We start from the raw sequence: 21,505 nt of genomic DNA, 5'->3' as shown, positions 1-21,505 counted from the left end.
CCTGTGTTGAGCCATGCATCTGTGAAGAGGCTGCTTAGTTTCTCCAATGTAGAGGTCTGGACAGTCCTCGCTGCTCTGGACCGCATACACTACACCACTCTGTTTGTGTATGGGTGTTTTGTCCTAAGGGTGGACCAGTCTCTGTCTGAGAGTCCTGCTGGGTTTGAAATGTACTAGGATCTTGTGTTTGTTGAAAATCCTTCTGAATTTCTCTGATACTCCAGCAACATAAGGGATGACAATGTTTTTCCGTCTGTTGTTCTCCTTTTTCTGTTTATTAGTGTGTTTTGTAAATTTCCTCGCTGACTTGACAAAAGCCCAGTTGGGATATCCACAAGTTTGAAGAGCATCTTGGATTTGTTTCTGTTCCTTTTCCTTCCCTTCTGTCTTTGTGGGGACGCGTTCGGCCCGATGCAAATGTTTGATAATCAAATTGTGTTAGTTCAAACAATGTTTAAATGTTGAAGTGAACTACTCATTTTTAAATCAACTGTGAAACAGTAATAACGATTTTTAATCCTCATTCAAAGTGGAAATCAAGTTGGAATATGTTACAGAGTAATGATTCAATTTCTTGATCGTCTGTTTGAAATGAGCAAGTTGTGTAAGTTGGTCAAAGTTCAAGTTTCGGTCAACTGCAAGTTTACTGAAAAAGAAATGTCATGTTTAACTTTTACAGCAAGATACTAGAGAATTAACTCCACCAAGTCTGAGTTCTTCATGATATCTTTTGTCTGTTCTTAAACAATCTTAATCTTTTTCCTTGACTTTTTAATAACACCTTACATCACAAAACACACCTCTGTTTTGGTCCATCGACCAATCAAAAAGTCCTCAAATGAACCGGAAGTGACCCTTTTTAAAAGGTGCAGCACTTCCTAGTTCACAGCAGTTCCAGAGTTCAGAAGGCTGGAATTCAGGATGCTGGAGGAAGAAAAAATAAGCTGAACGAGAGAAGATCAGGGAATTATGAAATGTCTGTTCTGGATGATCTCACGACTCCCGAGGTTTAGCTGTTCTTACGGAGACGCTGAAAGAGTTGAAAGGTGTAGATGAACAGATGCTGCAAAATATTCATCAATTAAAACGGATTCCTCATTTTTCTGGACTGAATAAAACGTGCATTGAATTTAATGAAATGCAAACGTGAGACGTCATTTATCTTTGACCCATCAAAATGAATGCGGTCATTTATTTACAGAATCAAAGTTTAACATCAAACATGTACATTAATTTGGCAAAATATGAAAATAACAACATAATCAATCAATCAGGAAAACCATACGGCCATGATTTTCCGTTGTTTCACCACAGACATTTATGAAAACTGTACAATTATGATCAATTATCCACACGGCGGTGGATGAGCACTTTACACAGACATTTCTAAAATATCTGGAAGGATTTCTACTTGAGAGAAGAATTTAAAGATGGAAAGATGGAGTTTAAAGGGAGTAAAAGATGGTATGTGAGGGGAAGTGTTCACCAGAACCGACACTCTCCATCAGAACCCAGCTTTCCTCGGTACGCTTCGGTAGGAAACTTGACTCATTACCTTTCTGAAGATTAATCAGCAGATATGGAGGTCCAGTTAACGCTACCTGTCCAGCGTCTCCATAGGATGGCTGTGACTCGTCCGAAGTAGTGACGAGATTCCGTCCGACACCAGCTCACATCAGCAATAGACTTCACATGAGTGGGGTACTTCAGAAGTTCCACTCAGAGGTGGAGGATATTATAATCCAACTCGGAGGAGCCTTATCATGCTGGACTTCTGTTCTCCCAAACAACTTCTCAGCGCAGAACCGAACTCCTCAGAAGCTTCACCGAACTGAACTTCTCCACGCAGAACTGAACTTCAGAGAACTAGGAAGTACCGGCATTTTAAAGAGCTCTATTTCCGGTATATTTGAGCGTCCCTTATTGGGTAATATCAACCAGACAGGGGTGTGTTTTGTGATGTCAGAGGTTACTAGAAGTCAGAAAAGAGCAAGAATTGTTATGGAACAGATTAAACTGTTCTCAGAGACAGAGAGAGTTTGTTTTGGCGAGTTTTAGAAACAGGTGCCAACTCCGTTGACGTCTGAGAGGATGTAAACAAGACAGTTGTTCCAACACATGTCTGCTTCGACTCCTGACCTTAGAAAACGCACACTTGCTCATTCAAAGACAGAAATCAGAAAATGCATAAAAATCTGTAACAGACCTCAACATGAATTCTAACTCTGCATAAGCATCAAAAAATCATTACACTGTTTCACAGTTAATAAAATTGATTAGTTCACTACAACATCTAAAATGGTTTGAACTAAGACACTTTGATTATCGACATTGTAAAATAGTAATGATAATAAAAAGAGAGTGTTCTTCCACTTGATTTTCAAGAAAGAGAGTCTCAGGATGGGTGAACCTGTATTTCTGGATTCAAATCAATGAAATGACAGTTCCTGTCCCACAAGGTTCTTAAGGTCAAGGGTTTTGACCTTAGGCTTAGTTTTGACATCAGGTTAAGTTCACTACAAAGGAAAGCTCTACACCAACGCTGAACTATCATCTGCAAAGGTAAAAGAGTCGTTCTCAACCAAAGTGTACCGTTGGGTCAAGCTGGTCTAGAAGGAGCGTGCTGTTTCTGGTTATAACAGACAAATTCCCTCCCTATCTCTCTCAACTTAAACTTCATTTCCCATCTTTAAAATTCTCCTATCTGCTAGCAAATTAATCCAGATATTTTTCAGAAATGTCTGTGGTGAAGCAACGGAAAATCATGGCCGTATGGTTTTCCTGGTTGTAAAGCTGATTAATTATGTTGTTATTTTCAATTTTTGCCAATTAATGTACATGTGTGATGTTAAAATTTTGATTCTGAAAATAAATGACCACGTTCATTTTGATGGGTCAAAGATAATTAACGTCTCATGTTACATTTTTAATTGTTCAACGCACGTACATTATACAGTCCAGAAAAATGAAAGAATCCGTTTAATTTATGAATATATATCAGCATATGTTCATCTACAGCTGTAATGTTCTGATGACAGAGAGTTTGTGTTCCAGTGGATGGTGAGAGTCAAACATAAGATACTGGTCTGTATGGGTTGGTTTTCTGTACACTTCAATGTTGAGGCTGAGTAGACAGACTTGTCAGTCAACTTTGACCAAAACTGCTGGTCTCAGATATGTCTAAGATCTTTTAAGATGATTAAAAACCCCAATTTACATTTAATACAATACAAAATCCTTCATAGAGTACAGTACACAGGTCAGCGGATGTTCAGGATGGGTTTTGCATCATCTAATATTTGCTCACAGTGCACAGACAATATTCCTGACAATTACATCCACACATTTTGGTTCTGTCCACCTGTTCAGAGGTTTTGGTGCCGGATATGTGAAGACTTATCAAAAGTGTCTGAGATGTAATATTCCACTCACTCCGTCAGGTTGCTTATTGGGCCACTTAGATGATGTCACCTTGGAGACAAAGTCAATTCACATGATTTTTACTGCTTTATGTATAGCAAAAAAAACTTTACTGATGAATTGGAAAAATAAAAATACTCTTAGTATTAAACAGTATAAAGAACTTTTGTTGGATTACATCAGTCTTGAGACAGCCTGTACCTCCACATCAGACCAATCTCTCTGGGCTTTTTTGATCGACTCCAACACGTAGTGGAGGTGGGTGAACCCCTTTGATTTTGTCCCGTGGGGTATCATTGTTGATGTGGGGGGGGTATCGAAGCTGGGGGCATGGGGGGGGGGGTCGTGGGCCTGGGGCAATGGCGCTTGACTGGGGAGGTGACTTTGGTGGTTCTGGGCGTTGACCTCTGCTGGCTGCATGCAGGCTTCTGGGCGGTCTGTACCGGTGGGCACAGGATACTGGACTGGTAGCCTGGCTGCTCCTGGGTGGGTTCGGGGTTCTGGGGGAGTGTCACTCCCGGGCTGGGGTCCCGGCTTGACCCGGGGGTCTCGGGTCTTGGCGGGCATGTTGTCGGGGTCTTGGGCCAGTGCATGCGCTGGTGCCTGGCTCTGGCCTGGGGCCCTTGGTGCATTGGTGGGCTTTGGGGCCTCTATCGTGGGGGGTGATACTGTTGGTGGGGGGAGGAAGGGCCATGGGAGGGGACGGGTGGATTCAGCCTGGGTGTCTTTTTGCCTGGCTGTGGCCGTGGTCTGGTGATTGGGTGGGGGGTGTATTGGGGGCTCTCGCTCAGGTGGCTCTGCACTGTTGGCCCGGTGGTGTCTGGGCATTTTAGGCGTGTGCCCTCCCTTGCGTGGGGTGCTCTCATTGTGGCTGTTGCTATGGTGGACTGGTCGGTCCTTTTGTGGGCGTGGGGGTGCGCTCTCGTTCATCGTGGTGCGCTGTCTGTGGCTGTTCAGGCACTCCTGGCTGATTGTCGCTGCTGGAGTTTGGTGGCTTCTTTGGTTGGGGGGCTGGGTGTTGAGCTGGGGATCGGGTTGGGGGTCTGGAAGATCTCAGGGGGGCTTGGGTCGCTGGCCCGGGTTCTGGTCAGTCCTCGGGGATATGTGCTGGTCCGTGGCCTGGGTCCCTGGTGGTGCGGCTGCCTCCTACTCCTGGACGGATGCACTGGAGCCTCCCTCCCCTGGTGAATTTCGGAGAATGGGGGGTGCATATTGGGGTCAATGGGGGAGCTGGCCCCCTGGGAGGGCATTGCCACCTCAGTTGTTCCTCCTCATTTCGACGTCTTCCTCCACCCACTCCATCACACCACCACTCAAGCAGGGCCTTGGGGTTCAGGTGCACTACTGAGCTGCGGGGAGGATCCTCCATCTCCGTGGTTCATGGAGTCCTGGGCCCCAATTTTATTAAACAACCTACTCACTCACATATAACATTCTCATGACACGTGCATGTATAATAATAATAATAATAATAATGTCATCACAATGTCAGCACTGTATGTTTCCATACAATGGCGAAATTAGTCTCTGCATTTAACCCATCCACCACCAGGTGGTGCAGTGGGCAGCTATTGAAAGCGCCCGGGGGACATTTTGGGGATGAGACGTGCTGCCCAGAGACGCCACGTGATGTGCAGTGACTGGGGATCGAACCTGGGATTTTCGGGTCCCAAGCCGGCTGCCCTGCCTGACCTGTGCCCACTCATATGTAGCATGTAGATATTTAGGGTTCTGGGCAAGGGTTGGGGAGGTGAACGGGCACTGCCTGCTCTCTGGGGAGGGGGTGGGTCTGTGCCGGTCGCTGCCTCACCCCCCCATGTTAAACACACTATATAACAACATGTATCAACACCTTATTTGAATGGGAAGAGGGAGTAGTGGGGTCTTCCTGTTAATTATTTATCTCTCTCTCTCTCTCTCTCTCTATATATATATATATATATATATATATATATATATATATATATTTTTTTTTTTTTATATATATATATATATATTTTTTTTTTCCTTACAACCTCGTTCTCCGTTTGATATTTAGGGTCGGGGGCAGGGAGGATGGGTAGGCTGCCTTGTTGGGGTCTGGGCTGTGGGTGGGCGTTGGGCCTTGGGAGACGATTGGGGATGGGGCCATTGCTCCAGTTCTCCCTGGGTACCTGGTTGCGATGGCCGGCCCTTTGGCTGGGGTGGCTGCCGGGTTCCAGTGGGGGTCAGCTGTGGTTGTGTGTGTGTGGTCGTTGGTGGTGTAAGGCGGCGGTTGGGGGCGTTGCTTCGCTTTGGCGGGGTGCTGGCTGGTTGGCCTGACGTGACATTCACGGTGGGGCATGCTGTGTGTGTGTGGGGGGGGGGGGGGGGATGGGCGGCACGCGGGGGCTTCTCCGGGCCTGTGGTGTGGGGCTTTTGGGGTGCCTGGTCCTTGGTGCACTGGGCCGGCCTTCCTAAGCTACTGCACCCTGCTGCTCTGGTCCCCAGCCTGGGGCCGGCATGCGGTCACTGTCGGGTGGGTGGGGCGCATGGACGACCCGACAGAGGCTCGGTTGGGCTTTCTCTGTGTGCCTGTTTATGTCTCGGGTTGGGTTTTAGGTGGTCCCCTCTCTTGGATCAATTTGGACCATCCATTTAATGTGGGGTCTACTCCCCACTGTCATGCTCCCCTACGGTGGTGGCCCTCCCTGCCACCGGTGCATTGGCGGTTCTCAGCATCTGGGGCTGGGTGGTGGGGTGTTTACAGGCCCACCCTGGTGGCTGCCTGCCAGGGCCTGGGTGCCCTGGCTCTGTCGGGCCTCTGTTGGGGGTGGTATGACCTTGGGGCTCGGCTTCCATGGCCGATATACTCTGGAGGGGTGGGTTGCCGTTGGTGCCTGTGGACTCGTCGCAGCAGCCTCCTGGTGTTTCTGCATTGTGGTTGCTGGTGATCGCCCAGGGCTTCCCTTTGCTTCCCTCTCTGGGGGGTGCGGGTGTCTCTGTTGGGGGACTCCCGGAGCTCCGGGCTTGGGGACCGCTTTGCGTCTGTGGCTCCGGTCTTCCCTGTGTTACCATCGTGTCCTTTGGGGACGGGTCTGTTGGTCCCCACATCCACTATTGAACATTTTTATGGAGAAACCTTATAGTGACAAGCATGCTCACGCAGGTGTTTAGATCCAGGTGTTTATCAGATACACACTCCATTGGGTTGTGGTGGCCACTAAATACATCTTGTATTACCATGTACTGTATAAAATACTTTCTAATGATATTATAATTCTCATTATATATAACAACAAAGTCCATGCTCAATAATCCAGGTATACAATCCAATATTTTTCAGTCAGGTCATCTGGACAGTTTTTTTTTTTTTGTGCTGAAACGTTTCCCCTTCGATCTGTAAGGCTTCATCAGTCAAGGAATCACACAACACAAAACTGATTCTTCCCCCAACAGCTTTCTCCAAAGTGGAACAAACCAGTTATGTTGGTGATAAGTTGGTCTCTTTGTCACGCCCCCTCCTCCATTTCCAGCCCTCTTCCTTGTTGACAGTCATGTCAAACTGGTTGAAAACAACAAAGTCCATTCTCAGTAATCCAGGTATACAATCCAACATTTTTCAGTCAGGTCAACTGTGCTGAAACATCTCATTATATAAGTTGCTTGTTGTTGTGGTTTCTCTGTTTTGTTTTTTTTCCTTTCCGCAGGTCTAGAGGCAGACTTCAATGATGTTGATTTGTGTTCTCTTTATACCTCTCTCTCTCTCTCCTCTATTCCTATCTCCTTCTTTAACTTTTAACCCTTCTCCCACATTTCTGCTTTGTTCTCTTCTTTGTTTTTCATCCCCATGTCCATTACATCTGAAACAAACCCAAAGCAAATTCTAATAAAGTTTTATTTATATATCAAGCAGAGCATTAATGCCAGCCATAATGCTCTGCTTGTGAAAGTAAATCTGGTGGGCCTCACCTTGACACTCAGACAATAATTCTGAGTGTCACAATGCTGGACAGGACAAGGGGAAAAAAAATTACAGGTCTGAACCCGGAAAAAAACCCAACATTTTTAATTAGTTATAAACTGTCGGAGACACACGGCTGAATAAATGGGGCAGAAGATAGGAGCTGAGATGGTGTTTGTCCTTTCATGACTGTCAAAGAGCATTTAAACCCTGTTTCTGTCTGTATTCTTCTGAATTACTCAGACACGCGGACCGCTCTGACATGTCTGCTTTGGGATCTCACCTGTTTGGGTTGTCGGCCGTGCACGTCCGCTGAGTGCAGCGGCTGAATGAACGTCCATTTGGGTGATGGGTCACTTCCTGGCAGTATAGTCCCATCTGAAGCTTAACTGAATTTTTTACCTCTTTCAAGGCCAGTCAGCTCACGGTGAAATGGCCGTGTGCGGCTGGTGAATGTTAGGCAGGCCACGTTATCATATAATTGGATCGTGGCTGATCCTGACCCAATTAAAGGCCTAACATCGACCCGGCCCGCCCATCCAGCACATTATCATGACCCGGCCTGCCCCGAATTCGGGTAGGGTGTGACCGGCTTAGGGCTCGGGCTAGAAATGACAGCTCTAATCCCTGTCTAAGAGTGACAAAAGTAAGGACTTTTTCACTCTTTTAGCTTCACTATTTTCAGCCAAGCCACAATGCCATAAATAAGCCCGGGAGATTATTTCTTCTTCTGAAATTAACAAACAACAATTTGCAGTAAATCTAATGTGATCCATATGCTCCATCTTGAATTGGAGCACAGATGTACTTACTATTGATATGCAGGACTGTGAGCTTTGAAAGTATTTTTGTTGTCATTTTAATTTATTTTTTCATAAAATGTTAATCTTTGCTGTTTTTGTGGCGTGTTCAGGTGGTCTACATTGCCCCCCTAAAAGCCCTGGTGAGAGAAAGGATCGAAGACTGGAAGATCAGGATTGAGGAGAAACTTGGAAAGAAGTATGAAAATCAGAAAGTTGACCTTCTCAAAGACAATCCCATTGCACAGCAACAGTGTCAGAAGGCAGTGTTACTGTTTGCCGGAATATTATTGAATGAAAGTCTTCCTGTTTGTGTAATTTAGAGTGGTGGAGCTGACAGGTGACGTGACTCCAGACATGAGGGCTATCGTGCAAGCTGATCTAATAGTCACCACACCAGAGAAGTGGGATGGCGTGAGCAGAAGCTGGCAAAATCGAAGCTATGTTCAGAAAGTAGCCATTCTTATCATCGATGAAATCCACTTGCTTGGTATGTTTCATGCCACATTACCTACAGTGGTTTTAAGTTGTCAGGTAAAAGTGATAATGCATCTGTTGGAGCTTTTTTAATTCAATTCAGTATATGTTTCTGTAGTGCCAGTTCACAACAAAAGTAATCTCACTGAACTAGGCAGAAACGACAAAGTCCAAATTACAATCTAAATCATAAATCCAATTCAGAATCAAAGTACAGTCCCTTAATTCCAAAATGTATTAATTCACTTACAGTAGATTATGAAATGTCAATTAGTAAAAAGTGATCCATCTGTAGAAGCCAGCAGAAAGCATCAGATCTTCATTTTGTCACAATCTCCTATCCCCTACAGTGGTAGGGTACAACTCCCTTTTAATAGGAAGAAACCTCCAACAGAATATATAGCTTGTTAAAGACGGGTGCTGGCCACCGGATCTGGAAACCCCCTTCAGCCCACCTCTTTACCCCCGGCTCGGACCTCCCTCAGAAGTGGCACTATACTAATCAATAAATCAAGGAAACGTCAATTAAGTTTTATCAATTAGATTAGAAAAGGCAGGAAAAGATTATAATTCACAGCGCTGGACTCTACAGTCTGTGACACGTTCACAGACCCGGAAGAAGAGCCCCGATGTCTCGTCTCATTACTCCTTTATAGGGTCCTAGACTCCGCCTTTCACAGAAGGGGAGCTCAGCCTATCAGTGTATGAGTGGGCGTGGCTAAGTGTGGTCTTTTGTGGACTGATGAGTTAGGAAATATGAAACGGTGCTTCAAAGCCTTTCTACGTGATGTGGCAAGCAGATTAAACTATTTGACTGATATTGAAATCCCAGGGAGACTCTCTTGAGAGCTGCTGGCCCACTTTAACCCAGTCAGAACCGGGTCATAATTTCATTATAATCCCGTCTTTAAGCAGATCAAAACCATAGGACCAGTCTAGATTAAAAATATCTTAACAACTCTCCCTGGGCAGGGGTCCCATAAGGGGTTCCCCCGCATAAAAACTCCCAGTTCAATACCGCCAGATAAGCAAGCAATTAATCACTTTTCTCTGGTTGAATGTGAACTACTCCTTATATGTTGGCGGGAGATGCCTACTGGCTAAAGCGGGAACTGGCAGCCTCAGGTCAAAATAAGATGCCAGAGCTGACGGCTAACGAGTGACCTGCCAGCCTCAGGCCGCCTGACCCAGCATCTGGACATCTGCCTAGGAATTCAGCATCTCCCTGGTGTGGTGCAATGACATAATGGAAATTTCTAACATTTTCTAAGTTTGGGCTCTAAATATGATTTAATAATTGCAGGAGGCATCCTAATGCAAGAAGGTGTTCTTATCTAATATATTAATCAGTTGTAGAACCTGAACTTCCCTTTTTGACTCCAAGGGGCAGGCCTGGTCCATTGCGTCCATCTTGAAAAGAAAAAAAAGAAAAAACTCTGTGCCCCCTTCCCCTTCAATCATATAATATCCAATTAATTGCACAGAGCACTGCCGGTATGTTTAGGCTGTCACAGCTGAAAAATGTGTTTGTGCGAATAAAAATCTGAATTAAACATTTAACATGTTTTAACGTGCATATGTATGTAAATAACAGAACCTCCCAACTCCCCCTGGTGATCTAATATAAAAACATTCCCAATTAACCAACAAATCAATTCACCCATGTAATTAACTACCACCCTGTAATTTAATATCAATTTAGATTGAAAAATGTTACAAGTTCACCCCCTGGAAAATCTATATTATAAAAACCCATTTTATGTATTTATTAAGCTCCTCTGGTCTCCTCTTCAATGGCCCAACTGTAAAAATATGTTATTTCATAGAAAACAATGTCAAAAATTAAGTTTATCATCGCAATTGCACCATCTAGTGGCGTTATCTCATCATGATCAGTTTTTCAAACCTACCATACCATACCATACCAATTTATTTATATAGCACTTAAAACAGCAACAAGGCCAACCAAAGTGCTGTACAAAAGAACCAAACATGCACAGCAGACAGGAAAACATAAAATAGAAATACAGGTACAAATAGCAGCAGAAGCTAACTAAAATGGCCAACAGAGTAGAGAACAGACCGGACCAAAACAAATCACACCGTGTTAAAGGCAAGAGAATAGAAGTGGGTCTTCAAGCGAGACTTAAAGACTGAGAGTGTGGGAGCCTGCCGGACACTCAGTGGCAACTCATTCCACAGTCGTGGACCTGCAACAGAGAAAGCCCTGTCACCCCTGAGCTTACGACGGGTTTCTGGGACTGAGAGAAGCATCTGGTCTGCTTACCTCAGAGAGCGCGGTGGGACATATGGCTGCAGAAGATCAGTGAGATAGGATGGGGCGGAACTGTTCAGTGATTTAAAAACATACATGAGAATTTTGAAATGGATCCGAAGGTGAATGGGTAGCCAGTGCAGGGAGGCCAAAACTGGCGTGATGTGCTCTCTATAGCCTGTACCAGTTAAAAATCGGGCTGCAGCATTTTGGACCAGTTGTAGACGAGCAATGGAGGACTGACTGATTCCAAACAGAAGTGAATTGCAGTAATCAAGCCTAGATGTTATGAAGGCGTGGATCACTGTCTCAAGGTTCTTTTTGGAGAGTATAGGCTTCAGCTTAGACAGCCGTCTCAGCTGAAAAAAACAGGATTTGACCATCATGTTTACGTGACTGTTGAGTTTTAAGGACGGGTCCATTATCACCCCCAGATTAGTGACCTTTTGTTTCTCTAGCGGGGCTAGAGAGAAAAGGTCAATGTCATGGTTCATGAGTGAGCCACTGGGATGGAACAGCATGACTTCAGACTTCTTCTCATTGAAGCTTAAGAAGTTTAAAGCCATCCAGTCCCGGATGTCAGCCAGGCAGTCAAGAAGAGGCTGAATAGAGCGTGTGCCTCTGTGCCTCAGGGGGAAGTAAATTTGGCAATCATCGGCATAGAAATGAAAGGGTATGTCGTGTTTGCGGAAGATAGCACCTAGTGGCAGCAGGTATAAAGAAAAGAGAAGGGGCTGGCTATAAAATTAACTCACTTAAAAGTGAATGCTATCCAGTGAATTCATTAGCTTTAAAGCTTAAGCCTTCTGATATCCCTTTTAGGCTCAGTCCCTCGGGATTTAGGTATTTAGGAATTAATATTACACGTACTTTGCCCTCAATGTTTTCTCAGAATTATGCCTCACTAGTTTCCCAAATTGCATCAGATTTACAGAGATGGAACTCTCTCCCTCTTTCATTGATTGGTAGGATTAATATTATCAAAATGAATGTGCTACCTAGACTTTTGTTTTTATATCAAAATATCCCTCTGTTCTTGCCCAAACAGTTCTTCAGGTCCCTGGATCAGATGGTCTCATCTTTTTTATGGAACGGAAAGGCCCCCAGAATGAGACTTTCTTTATTACAACAGTTCACCACAAACGGGGGTCTTTCTCTACCTAATTTTACAATGTATTACTGGTCCTCACATATCCATAAACTGACTTATTGGTTAAATTCACCTGATCTGATTTGGTGTAAACTTGAAATTCAGTCGATTTCTACATCTTTTTCGCCCGCTTCAATTATTTATTCATCATTACCAATTAAATTATCCTCAGTTACTACAAATCCTATAGTGCTCTCAACACTCAGGATCTGGTCACAATTTAGGTCCCACTTTAAATTTGTATCATCCTCTAATAAAATGCCGTTACTAAAGAATCACATTTTTTCTCCAGCATCTAATAATGCTGCCTATAGAATTTGGTATGAGAAAGGTATTAGAACAATGAGAGACCTGTACGAAGATGGTTTATTTCTTAGTTTTTCAGAATTGTCTTCTAAATTTAATCTACCCACTTCACATTTGTTTCTTTACTTCCAAATTAGGCATTGCGTTTCATCGCAGTTTCAAAATTTTCTAACTTTGCCTACTGACCCACCATGGGTTGAACTCTTAGTTTTGAGCCCCAATTTGAAATCTCCTCTTTCAATTATTTATGGAAAACTTATGGCAATAGAGGCCGACTCATCGGGTAAAACTAGAACTGCATGGGAACGTGAACTAGGTGTTAAACTATCAGATTCATGGTGGGATAAAGTTATTCTCAGCATACGTCAGAGTACACCATGTGCCAGACTACAGTTAATACAATTTAAAGTAATAAATAGAGTACACTTCTCAAAAACACGTTTATCTAAAATGTTCCCCTCAATACCAGACCAGTGTGATAGATGTCAGACTTCACCTTGCAACTTAAGTCATATGTTCTTTTTCTGCCCAAAACTGCAAGGGTTTTGGAAATATTTTTTCTCCATACTCTCAGGAGTTTTTAAGATTCAGTTTCAAAGTGATCCACTTATTGCCATTTTTGGAGTTCCTGGGACCACACTTAATCTATCCCGCCAGCAGGGGGAGGTCTTGGCCTTTTGCTCTCTCCTTGCCAGACGTTGTATTTTGCTCGCCTGGAAATCTCCCACACCACCATCTACATCACAATGGCTTAATACTGTAAGATTATACTTGAAGATGGAAAAAATTTTACTAACAGTGAAAGGTAGTTCAGAAAAATTTACCCACAAGTGGACACCCTTTGTGTCATATGTAAAATCTTTACCTTCATAGCGTATAGACTGATATGATTGACTCATTACATTACCATGTGACTTGTTTTTAGAGGATAAATGAAAGACTGAAATACTGTTTTCCTTTTGGTTTGTTGGGTCCCTCCTGTTCGTTCCTCCTCCCCCTCTCTCTCTCTTTTTTTTTTTCTCTCTCCTTTTTTTTTTCTTTCCTTATTTTGTCTTGTTTTTGGTTAAGGGGGGAAGGGGAGGGAGGGGTAGAGGGGAGGGAGGGGGGAAAGGGGGAAGGAAAAAAAAAAGAAAAAATTGGAGAAGTCATGTAAATTCTGTTTAATGTATGTAATGTCAATTATATATTCTCCTGATAAATAAAAATTTAAAAAAAAAAGAAAAGAGAAGGGGACCGAGGATGGACCCCTGCGGTACCCCCCACTGGAGTGCGGTCGATGCCGAACTAAAATCTTTGATATTGACACAGAAGGTTCTGTCAGAGAGGTAGGACCCAAACCATTTAAGGGCTGACCCTGTGATGCCCACCCACTGCTCCAGTCTAGAAATGAGGATATTGTGGTCGATGGTGTCAAAAGCAGATGTAAGGTCCAATAGGACAAGCAGCACAGAATCACCTGCGTCTGTGGATATGAAAATGTCATTAAAAACCTTCAGTAGAGCAGTTTCAGTGCTATGGAGAGATTTGAAGCCAGATTGGAATAACTCAAGGATAGCGTGATCCCCCAAAAACTGTTTCAACTGAGACTCCACAATTTTTTCCAGTAGTTTAGAGGTGAATGGGAGTCTGGAGACAGGCCGGAAGTTGGACATGACTGAGGGGTCAAGGTTAGGTTTTTTCAGGAGGGGCTGGACAGCAGCATGTTTAAAAGTCTTTGGCACCACACCTGAGGATAAACTGCTATTCAGAATAGCGAGGATAAAAGGACCCAGGGTAGGAAAAACTTCCTTTAGCAGTCGAGGGGGGACCACATCAAAGGGGGAACCAGATGGCTTCATGCTGCACATTACCTGCTCCAGAGAGGACAAAGAGATGGGCTCAAAGTGGTCAAACACAGCCACACACTGAGAAGGGATGGACAGATCATGAGCTGGTGGAGAAATGAGTGCCCGGGTGTTTGCCACTTTTTCTAAAAAGAAATGGAGGAAGTTCTCACACAGCTCAGTTGAGGCTTCCAGAGGTGAAGGCTCACTGAGGTGTAGAACTGAGTTCAGGGTGGAGAAGAGAACTCGGGGGTTGTGGGAGTTGGAGACAATTAAATCAGAAAATAATTTACATTTGGCAACTTTAACGGTTTTCTGATAGTGACGCCAACTCTCCCTTAACATTTGAAAAGACACCTGCAGCCTGTCCTTCCTCCACTTTCGTTCAGCTCTGCGACACTGCCGCCTAACGGCTCGCGTGACGTCATTCAGCCAAGGCTCTGATTTAAGTTTCATTTTTCTGGTCTTAAGGGGAGCAACACGGTCCAGAACATTTAAACAGGCAGAGTTGAACTGAGAGGTTAGCTCCTCAGTGGTAAGAGACACCGGGAACTGTTCGATCCTCTCAGAATTAAAACCTTCATTAAAACGAGCAGCAGTGAAATGGTTAATGGAACGCGTACGTGCAGGAACGCACGTCTTAGCAGTATGACAAGGGGGGGTGAAGTCAAACAATACAAGCATGTGATCTGAAAAAACATTGTCACCGATTTTCAAATTAGAAACAGAGACATCACGTGTTAAAACGAGGTCCAGCGTGTGACCATGTTCTTGGGTGGGGCCGCTCACCTGCTGAGCTAAATTAAAAGAGTCCAATAAATCCAGAAAGTCCTTCACTAAGGGCTTCTCCTGACAACACACATGCAAATTAAAGTCACCAATAAGCAAAAAGTGAGTGTATCTCTGTGTGATATCAGCCAAAAAGTCAGAGAATTCATTTATGAAGTCCTTAGAACGAGGTGGGCGGTAGATGAGCGCACACAGGACCGGAGGAGAGTGTCCAAGTTCAAAGGCACTCAGCTCGAAGCTGGCGCGGGACACCGGGATGGACAACTGTTTACACGCAAAGTTTGCTTTAAAAACTGTTAATAATCCCCCCCCCGCGCCGACCTGATGGCCGTGGGGCATTGAAACATACACAGTCCGGAGGAAGTAGTTCCACCAAGGCGCTGGACTCACCATCAGAAATCCAAGATTCTGTGACGAACAGAAAATCCAACTCCTCATCTTTAAAAAAGTCATTGAGGATAAACGTCTTGTTGGAAACAGACCTTGCGTTGATTAAACACATCCTGATATTGTCCGACACCGGCACAGCCGTGGAGGGAGACGCGCGCGCCAGCGGGCGCAGGTTATGAAGAACAGCTCCTCCTGGTCTGCTGGTGCGGCGCACAGGTAAACAACTCCAGGTGTTTCCATGGACTGAGCGCGCGGGCAGCTGGCCAGCAGCCGGGCCCCGGGAGCACCACGGGTCAGAGAGGAGATGATCAGATCCAGAGCGAGTCCTGTTAGAATAATCCACACTTTGCCTCAGTTTCACCAAAATCCCTGCACGCTTCCCATGACGTCTGCGACGTTTCCTCCATGGAGAAAGGCCAGGGTCACGCAGAAGGAACGCAGGAATCTCAGACAGGACCGGTGGGGGAGAGTGATGGCCGCTGTTCAAAAACTCCGCGGGAATTTCAGCAAAAGTACGGAGCTTCAAAAGTGCCCGACGATCATACTGAAAATATGACTCGGCACACTGCACAAACCATTGTAAAAGTAACAAAAATAAAATACAAGCAGAGAGCGAGAGACGGGCAGCCCTACACACCGGCGCCATCTTGGCATTAATGGCAAACCTATGTCTACACACATCAAATAATCATCAAAAGTTAATATTTAGCTACGTACGATGCAAAAGTATCTTGCTCAACCATGTCATTCTTAAGAAAAAAATCATCATAACGCTCCATAATACTGTAAATAAACTGTAAACGTTAATTTTAAACCCATCCCATAATTAGTCAGTCCATCAATTATCTCATCTCTCAAAGTAGTTGGAGAAGACCTGTCACCCAATTAATGCTGAGTTCAACATTCAAATTAACCACAATTCTAAAGTACACATCTGTACTTAATTGTTAAAAATTTACCCAGAACTTAGCTTCACATATAATCACATCATTAATTGATTAGCATTGAAAACACAACCTATAAATATTTGTAATGTCAAAACAGTGTTCTATAATCATTTCAGTACACGTTAAAATCTCAAAACTCTAGTCTAGCATTAATCGTTTATCAACTCATAGCTTAATAAAGTCAGTAAGTTCACAATTTCAGTGTTTGAATGGCTAAAGATATATTTTAAAAATGCTCCTCATCTATATGTTTAAAAGTAAAATCAGAAAATAGAAAACCCTTTACTGTGCTGGTAACGTTAATTAGATTTTAATAATGATAAGTGATGTTAATTTGATGTTAATAAACTGTCACAGCTAGATCAGTATGAACCCTAAAGAACCCTCATTCATGATAAATGATAACACCCTCATTTGATGCATGATGTTCTCAGCTCAGGGAGTAGAACCGGTGACTTTTTCCTCCCTGGCACTCCACTCCACTCCATTCCCCTTCATCAGGTGCATTTCCTCGGACATCTGTCCATCATCCATCCTTCAACTCCTGTCATTGGACTCTCAACGCCTCTGTCAGTGACTCGTTTGAAGCTGCATTATCAGGAAAAAAGAACAAACATCCTTCTCCCACAATATCACAAAATTCCAGTATTCTAACTAAATTTCTATAATTTTCATTATCAATATATAATTATCAATTATCTATCATTATTGGTAAGTCAATGGTTCATATTGTAGGTTCATACTCATCTGTCACCTCTCTGGGAACGTTGATCACAAACTCACAGGTGATCCCTGTGTTCACCTTTCCCAGATCTTCTACAGCTTAGGTAACCTGAACAGGTGATAAGGGACACAAACAGCACAACACCCTGCTGGCAATCAGCCAGACAGAGTCCATCCTTCTACACATCATCCTATTCCTGTCAAGTTTTACTGAATTGAGTCATCACATTTAGCATTTTATCAGCAACACTTACTGTTCTATTTCGTATAGGCTTCGCCCTTTAAGGCTGTCGCTGATGGGTTTATCCCGTTATGCGAAGCATTGCACTGAAAAATTTAGCCCACGCCCACCTGCTGTGTGGGCCCCACCCGGTCCGTATAAATTACGTTAAGAGCGAGTAATCGGCTCCCATTTTTTCTTCAGCGAGCTAATAGCACTGTCAGAAGAACGAAGAAGGAAAGTTGTGTAGATGACCAACCTTTGTTAAGAATGCTTGGCCCGTCACGTTGACCTCCGGTCGTCCCAGTGAGCTCTCCTCCCCGAGGAGAAGCTGACGAGCAGTCTTGTTTCAAGGTAAGTGCCGAGGAGTATTTCTCAGTGACAGGTCGCTACACGCTGGACAACGCCATCTTGTAATTTTCCTCTTATCGCCGACCCTCGGAGCGAATCGGATGGTTCCTCCGGGACAGGCCACGTCAGCTGCAGCCCCCCGCTGCTCATTCCCTCCTGGAGAGCGTAGTGTCGGTGGAGGGGGGCTGAGCGAATGCTCACCTCATCCCACCTCGTTTCGCAACGGCGATCACACTGCTCCCGGCCGACGGCACCCTCTGGGGTTGCCCAGCGTAACCCAGGAGCCGCTGGCATGAAGGGACCCTTTTTTACGTCCCGCGCCTTTCCCGCCAGTTCGGATGATCTGGCGGGAAGGTTTTTTTCCAGGCTCCATTCCGGCTCACCGTCCTGATCCATCTGGCCTCAGTTTCCCAACAGGACGTCCTATGGGACGAGGCCACAGCCGGCTTTCCTGGTAGATTGGGGGGCCGGTCTCCACAGTCTGCACCCATCTCCAGAGCAGGGGTTCACCGAGCGGAAGTTCCCTCAGTGCCCCCTGGAGCCAAGCCTGATGGAGGCTTTTTTCTCGGAGCAAGATGTCCAGGTGGACCAGCGTCCCACGCCTCCGGTTAGCATAACCCAGACGGTGACACTGCTCTCCAACTGAGCTCACCAGCATGCGTTCCAGACGGCCGCAGCGAACAACACGTTACGCTGTTGGCGTACATATTCAGAGGCGGGAAGAGACATACACTCCCTCTGCAGGGCAGCTGACGCCATCCCCAACTGGTGCGCCTCTTTTGCTGTCTGCCGGCCCGCATCGCAGCTTGAGCACGAGGTCCCAGAGGTTCTCCTGGCTCGTCACTCCACCTTCCTCTCAGGGGAGCTGCAGAAGCATTTTGTTGGAGGGCCTTCATCAGCAAGAGATCATTTCAAGATGCTCCACGGCTGCACAACGCCTCCCCAGCTCTGCTACGCCAGTCTATCCCGTCAGATGTCCCCGGCATCCGGAAGTTCAACTTTTCCCGGACTCCGCCAACAGGGGGCCTTCTAGGACAACAAACCATGGAGCTCAGGGGAAGATAAACCAGGTGTCGGTTTGCTGGATGTGTGTAGATGACAAGATGTGGAAATAAACATCATTTTATGATGAAGTGTCTTTTAGCCAGGCTGTCAGCACGGATGATCTGACAGCGGCCCCATCATACACACTCATTATGAATGAGCCTTTTAAGGTTGTTTCATTCACTGCCAGCGGTGCCAACACGCGCTCCCGCGGCACGAGCAACCTTCACCTATAAGGCGCTGCATTATGAAAGCGCGCACGCAGCTCATTGCGCCCGCCTTTCACGTTATCGTAAACGTGAGACCGCGGTACGAACCCAGTAATGTATCTCGCTCTCGGCAGGAGCGACATGCGTTTTCACCGCAGTGGTGTCAAACGCGCGCTCCCGCTGCGTCAACAGTTTCACAAGCCTCACAGCGGCTCCGCTCCTTCATCCTCTAAGAAGGTTTTCTGAATTAATATTGCAGCTCGTGGAATCACTCAAAAGCTCACGTGATTCGCAGCCAAGAATGAACGTGTTCTGCAGAACGAGCCCAGTGGTAACCTAGCCCCACCGATGCCGCGTGCTGCTTCCTGACCGCACCAACGTCAAACGCGCGCTCCCGCGGCAATCCTCGCTTAAGACGTCGCATGAATGAGGGCGCGCACACACGACTCTTCAGGTCACGTCGGCTCATATGTGCACCCGCTCCCCGAGCGTTTACACGCACCAGCTCACATCAGCATGCATGTGAGCTCACAGCATAAACGCGTGCCCGCTTTATAACTTTATAAACGAGTGGCAATGAACGCGCGCTTCAGACGGATAGGCGAACCGTTTTCATCAGGGGATTCACGCTGCAGTACAACTCAAACCCCGGTGCGGAGGAACTGTAGTGACGTTTTCTGTCATTTCTAGTACAGATCTCGTCCCCTCTCGCAGAAGCTCAGGAAATTCTGATTAAAATGTAATTTCCAAAGTCTCAGAAGGAGAGGAAAACACAGGGTTCCTCTCTCGTCACTTCCTGGTCCCAACGAACCGGAAAGATGAGATTTATTCTAGATTTGTCAATTTTGAACTGTGAGAAACAACATTCCATTAATGCGCCCGAGCCGCTCTGCAGCCGCCGCACAGAGCAGGGAGGAGAATTCTGCTTTATCTGGACATCTGTTGCTGCTGAGCAGTTTGTTCAGACAGGTGACAGCAGTGCAACTCACGTGAAACCGGTTGAGTGATATCAGCTGTTTTTCCGTCAGCAGACCTACGTCACACATGTCAGACTTCACAGAGGCACATACATTTAACGAGCTGTGGGGGCACTGTGGTTCTTCACACAGCAGCTCATTTAAATGTTTTTGGAGTGTCACACAGGGTTTTTGAATGTGATTCAACACTTTGCCTCTGTGCTGCGGAATCATCAGAGTTTTGATTCACACAGATAGTAAGTTACTGTTGCATACATAATTGGCAGGAGATGTATGCGCTCAACCCATGTGCCACATTGTGAGACAGATGCTGTGTGGGGTGTAGTATGACATATGCTCAGATATATTCATACATTTCACGGATTCTTCATTTTTCTGACTGTGTAAATGTGTGCATTGAGTTTAACAGAAATGTAACGAGAGACGTTATTTATCTTTGACCCATCAAAATGAATGCGGTCATTTATTTGCAGAATCAAAGTTTAACATCACACATTTACATTAATTTGGCAAAATATGAAAACAATAACATGGCTAATTTCACAGAAAGTGGGCACAATACGGCGATTGTCCTCACTTCTCAGCAGAACAGCAGACATCAATCACACGGCGGTGATTGAGAACTTTGCTTCAGACATTTCTAAAATATCTGTAATGATTTTAGGAGAAAGGAGAGTTTAAGATGGAAAATGGAGATTTATCTTACAGAGAGATGTGTGAGGGAATTAATCTGTTTGACCAGAAACGTGCACGCTCCTTCAGTTCTCAGCTTGGTCACGGTACGCTTGATCGAAGTAGAACTTTTACCTGGTTGATGATAGGTCAGGTCGGCGTGAAGTCCTTCCTTTGACTCTTTCAGCGTCTCCGTTGAGAACAGCTAAAATACTTCGAGAGTCGTGCGAGGTTATCCAAACAGAAGTTATAATTCCCAAAATCGTCTCTGGATTCTGGATTCCAATAAAAGCATCCTGGACGCCTGCGTTAGCATCCAAGAACTCTGAACTCTTTAACTCTCTTCAGAGAGTTAAAGTCTGGAACTCTTCTCCAGGAAAAACTTTCAAGCTCTGAAAACTCCCATGTTGAACTCATTCTTTCGAGAACTGGGAAGTTGCCACATTTAAATGGGTCGACTTCCGGGTCATTTGAGAGCTTTTTGATTGGTCGATGGACCAGAACAGAGGTGTGGTTTGTGATGTAAGGTGTTATGAAAATTCAAGGATAGAGATTAAGTTTGTTTAAAACAGACAGAAAGATTATTGGAGAAAACCAGACTACGTGGAGTCTCTACTCCTATTATCTGCTGTAAAAGTTAAACATGACATTTCTTTTCAGTAAACTTTTAGTTGACCGAAACTCTAACTCTAACACACTTACAAATTTGCTCATTGAAGACAGAAAAATCAAGAAATGCCTATTACCCTGATTTCTTCTTTGAATGAGGAATAAAAATCATTACTTACTGTTTATGTAAATAAAAATGAGTAGTTCTCTTCAACCTGTAAACATTGTTTGAACTAACACAATTTGATTATCAAAACATTTGTAAAATAGTAATGATCATAGAGAATTGTCATTTCTACTTGATTAATTCAAGAAAGAAAGTCTCGGGATGGGTCAAACTGTATTTCTGGATGCAGATCAATGAAATAACAGTTTCTGTCCCACAAGGTTCTTAAGGTCAA

The 21,505-nt window shown here is 44.8% G+C and overlaps 1 protein-coding gene across 1 annotated transcript in view; it reads left to right on the top strand.

The window, feature by feature from the left end:
* Positions 1-9,283, top strand: part of LOC119410439 (activating signal cointegrator 1 complex subunit 3) — a gene marked incomplete in the record, with an annotated part of 282,415 nt that extends 273,132 nt beyond the window's left edge. Inside the window, 3 exon segments of the mRNA XM_037677348.1 lie at positions 8,256-8,341; positions 8,466-8,632; positions 9,276-9,283. Of these exon segments, the coding sequence (XP_037533276.1) occupies positions 8,256-8,341; positions 8,466-8,632; positions 9,276-9,283 (261 nt within the window).
* Between the last annotated feature and the right edge of the window lie 12,222 nt (positions 9,284-21,505).

The sequence above is a fragment of the Nematolebias whitei genome, chromosome 5, assembly GCF_014905685.2.
Source record: "Nematolebias whitei isolate Nwh7 chromosome 5, NemWhi1, whole genome shotgun sequence".
NCBI lineage: Eukaryota > Metazoa > Chordata > Actinopteri > Cyprinodontiformes > Rivulidae > Nematolebias > Nematolebias whitei.
The sequence above is the reverse complement of the archived record's forward strand: the minus strand, read 5'-3'. Positions and strand labels throughout refer to the sequence as shown.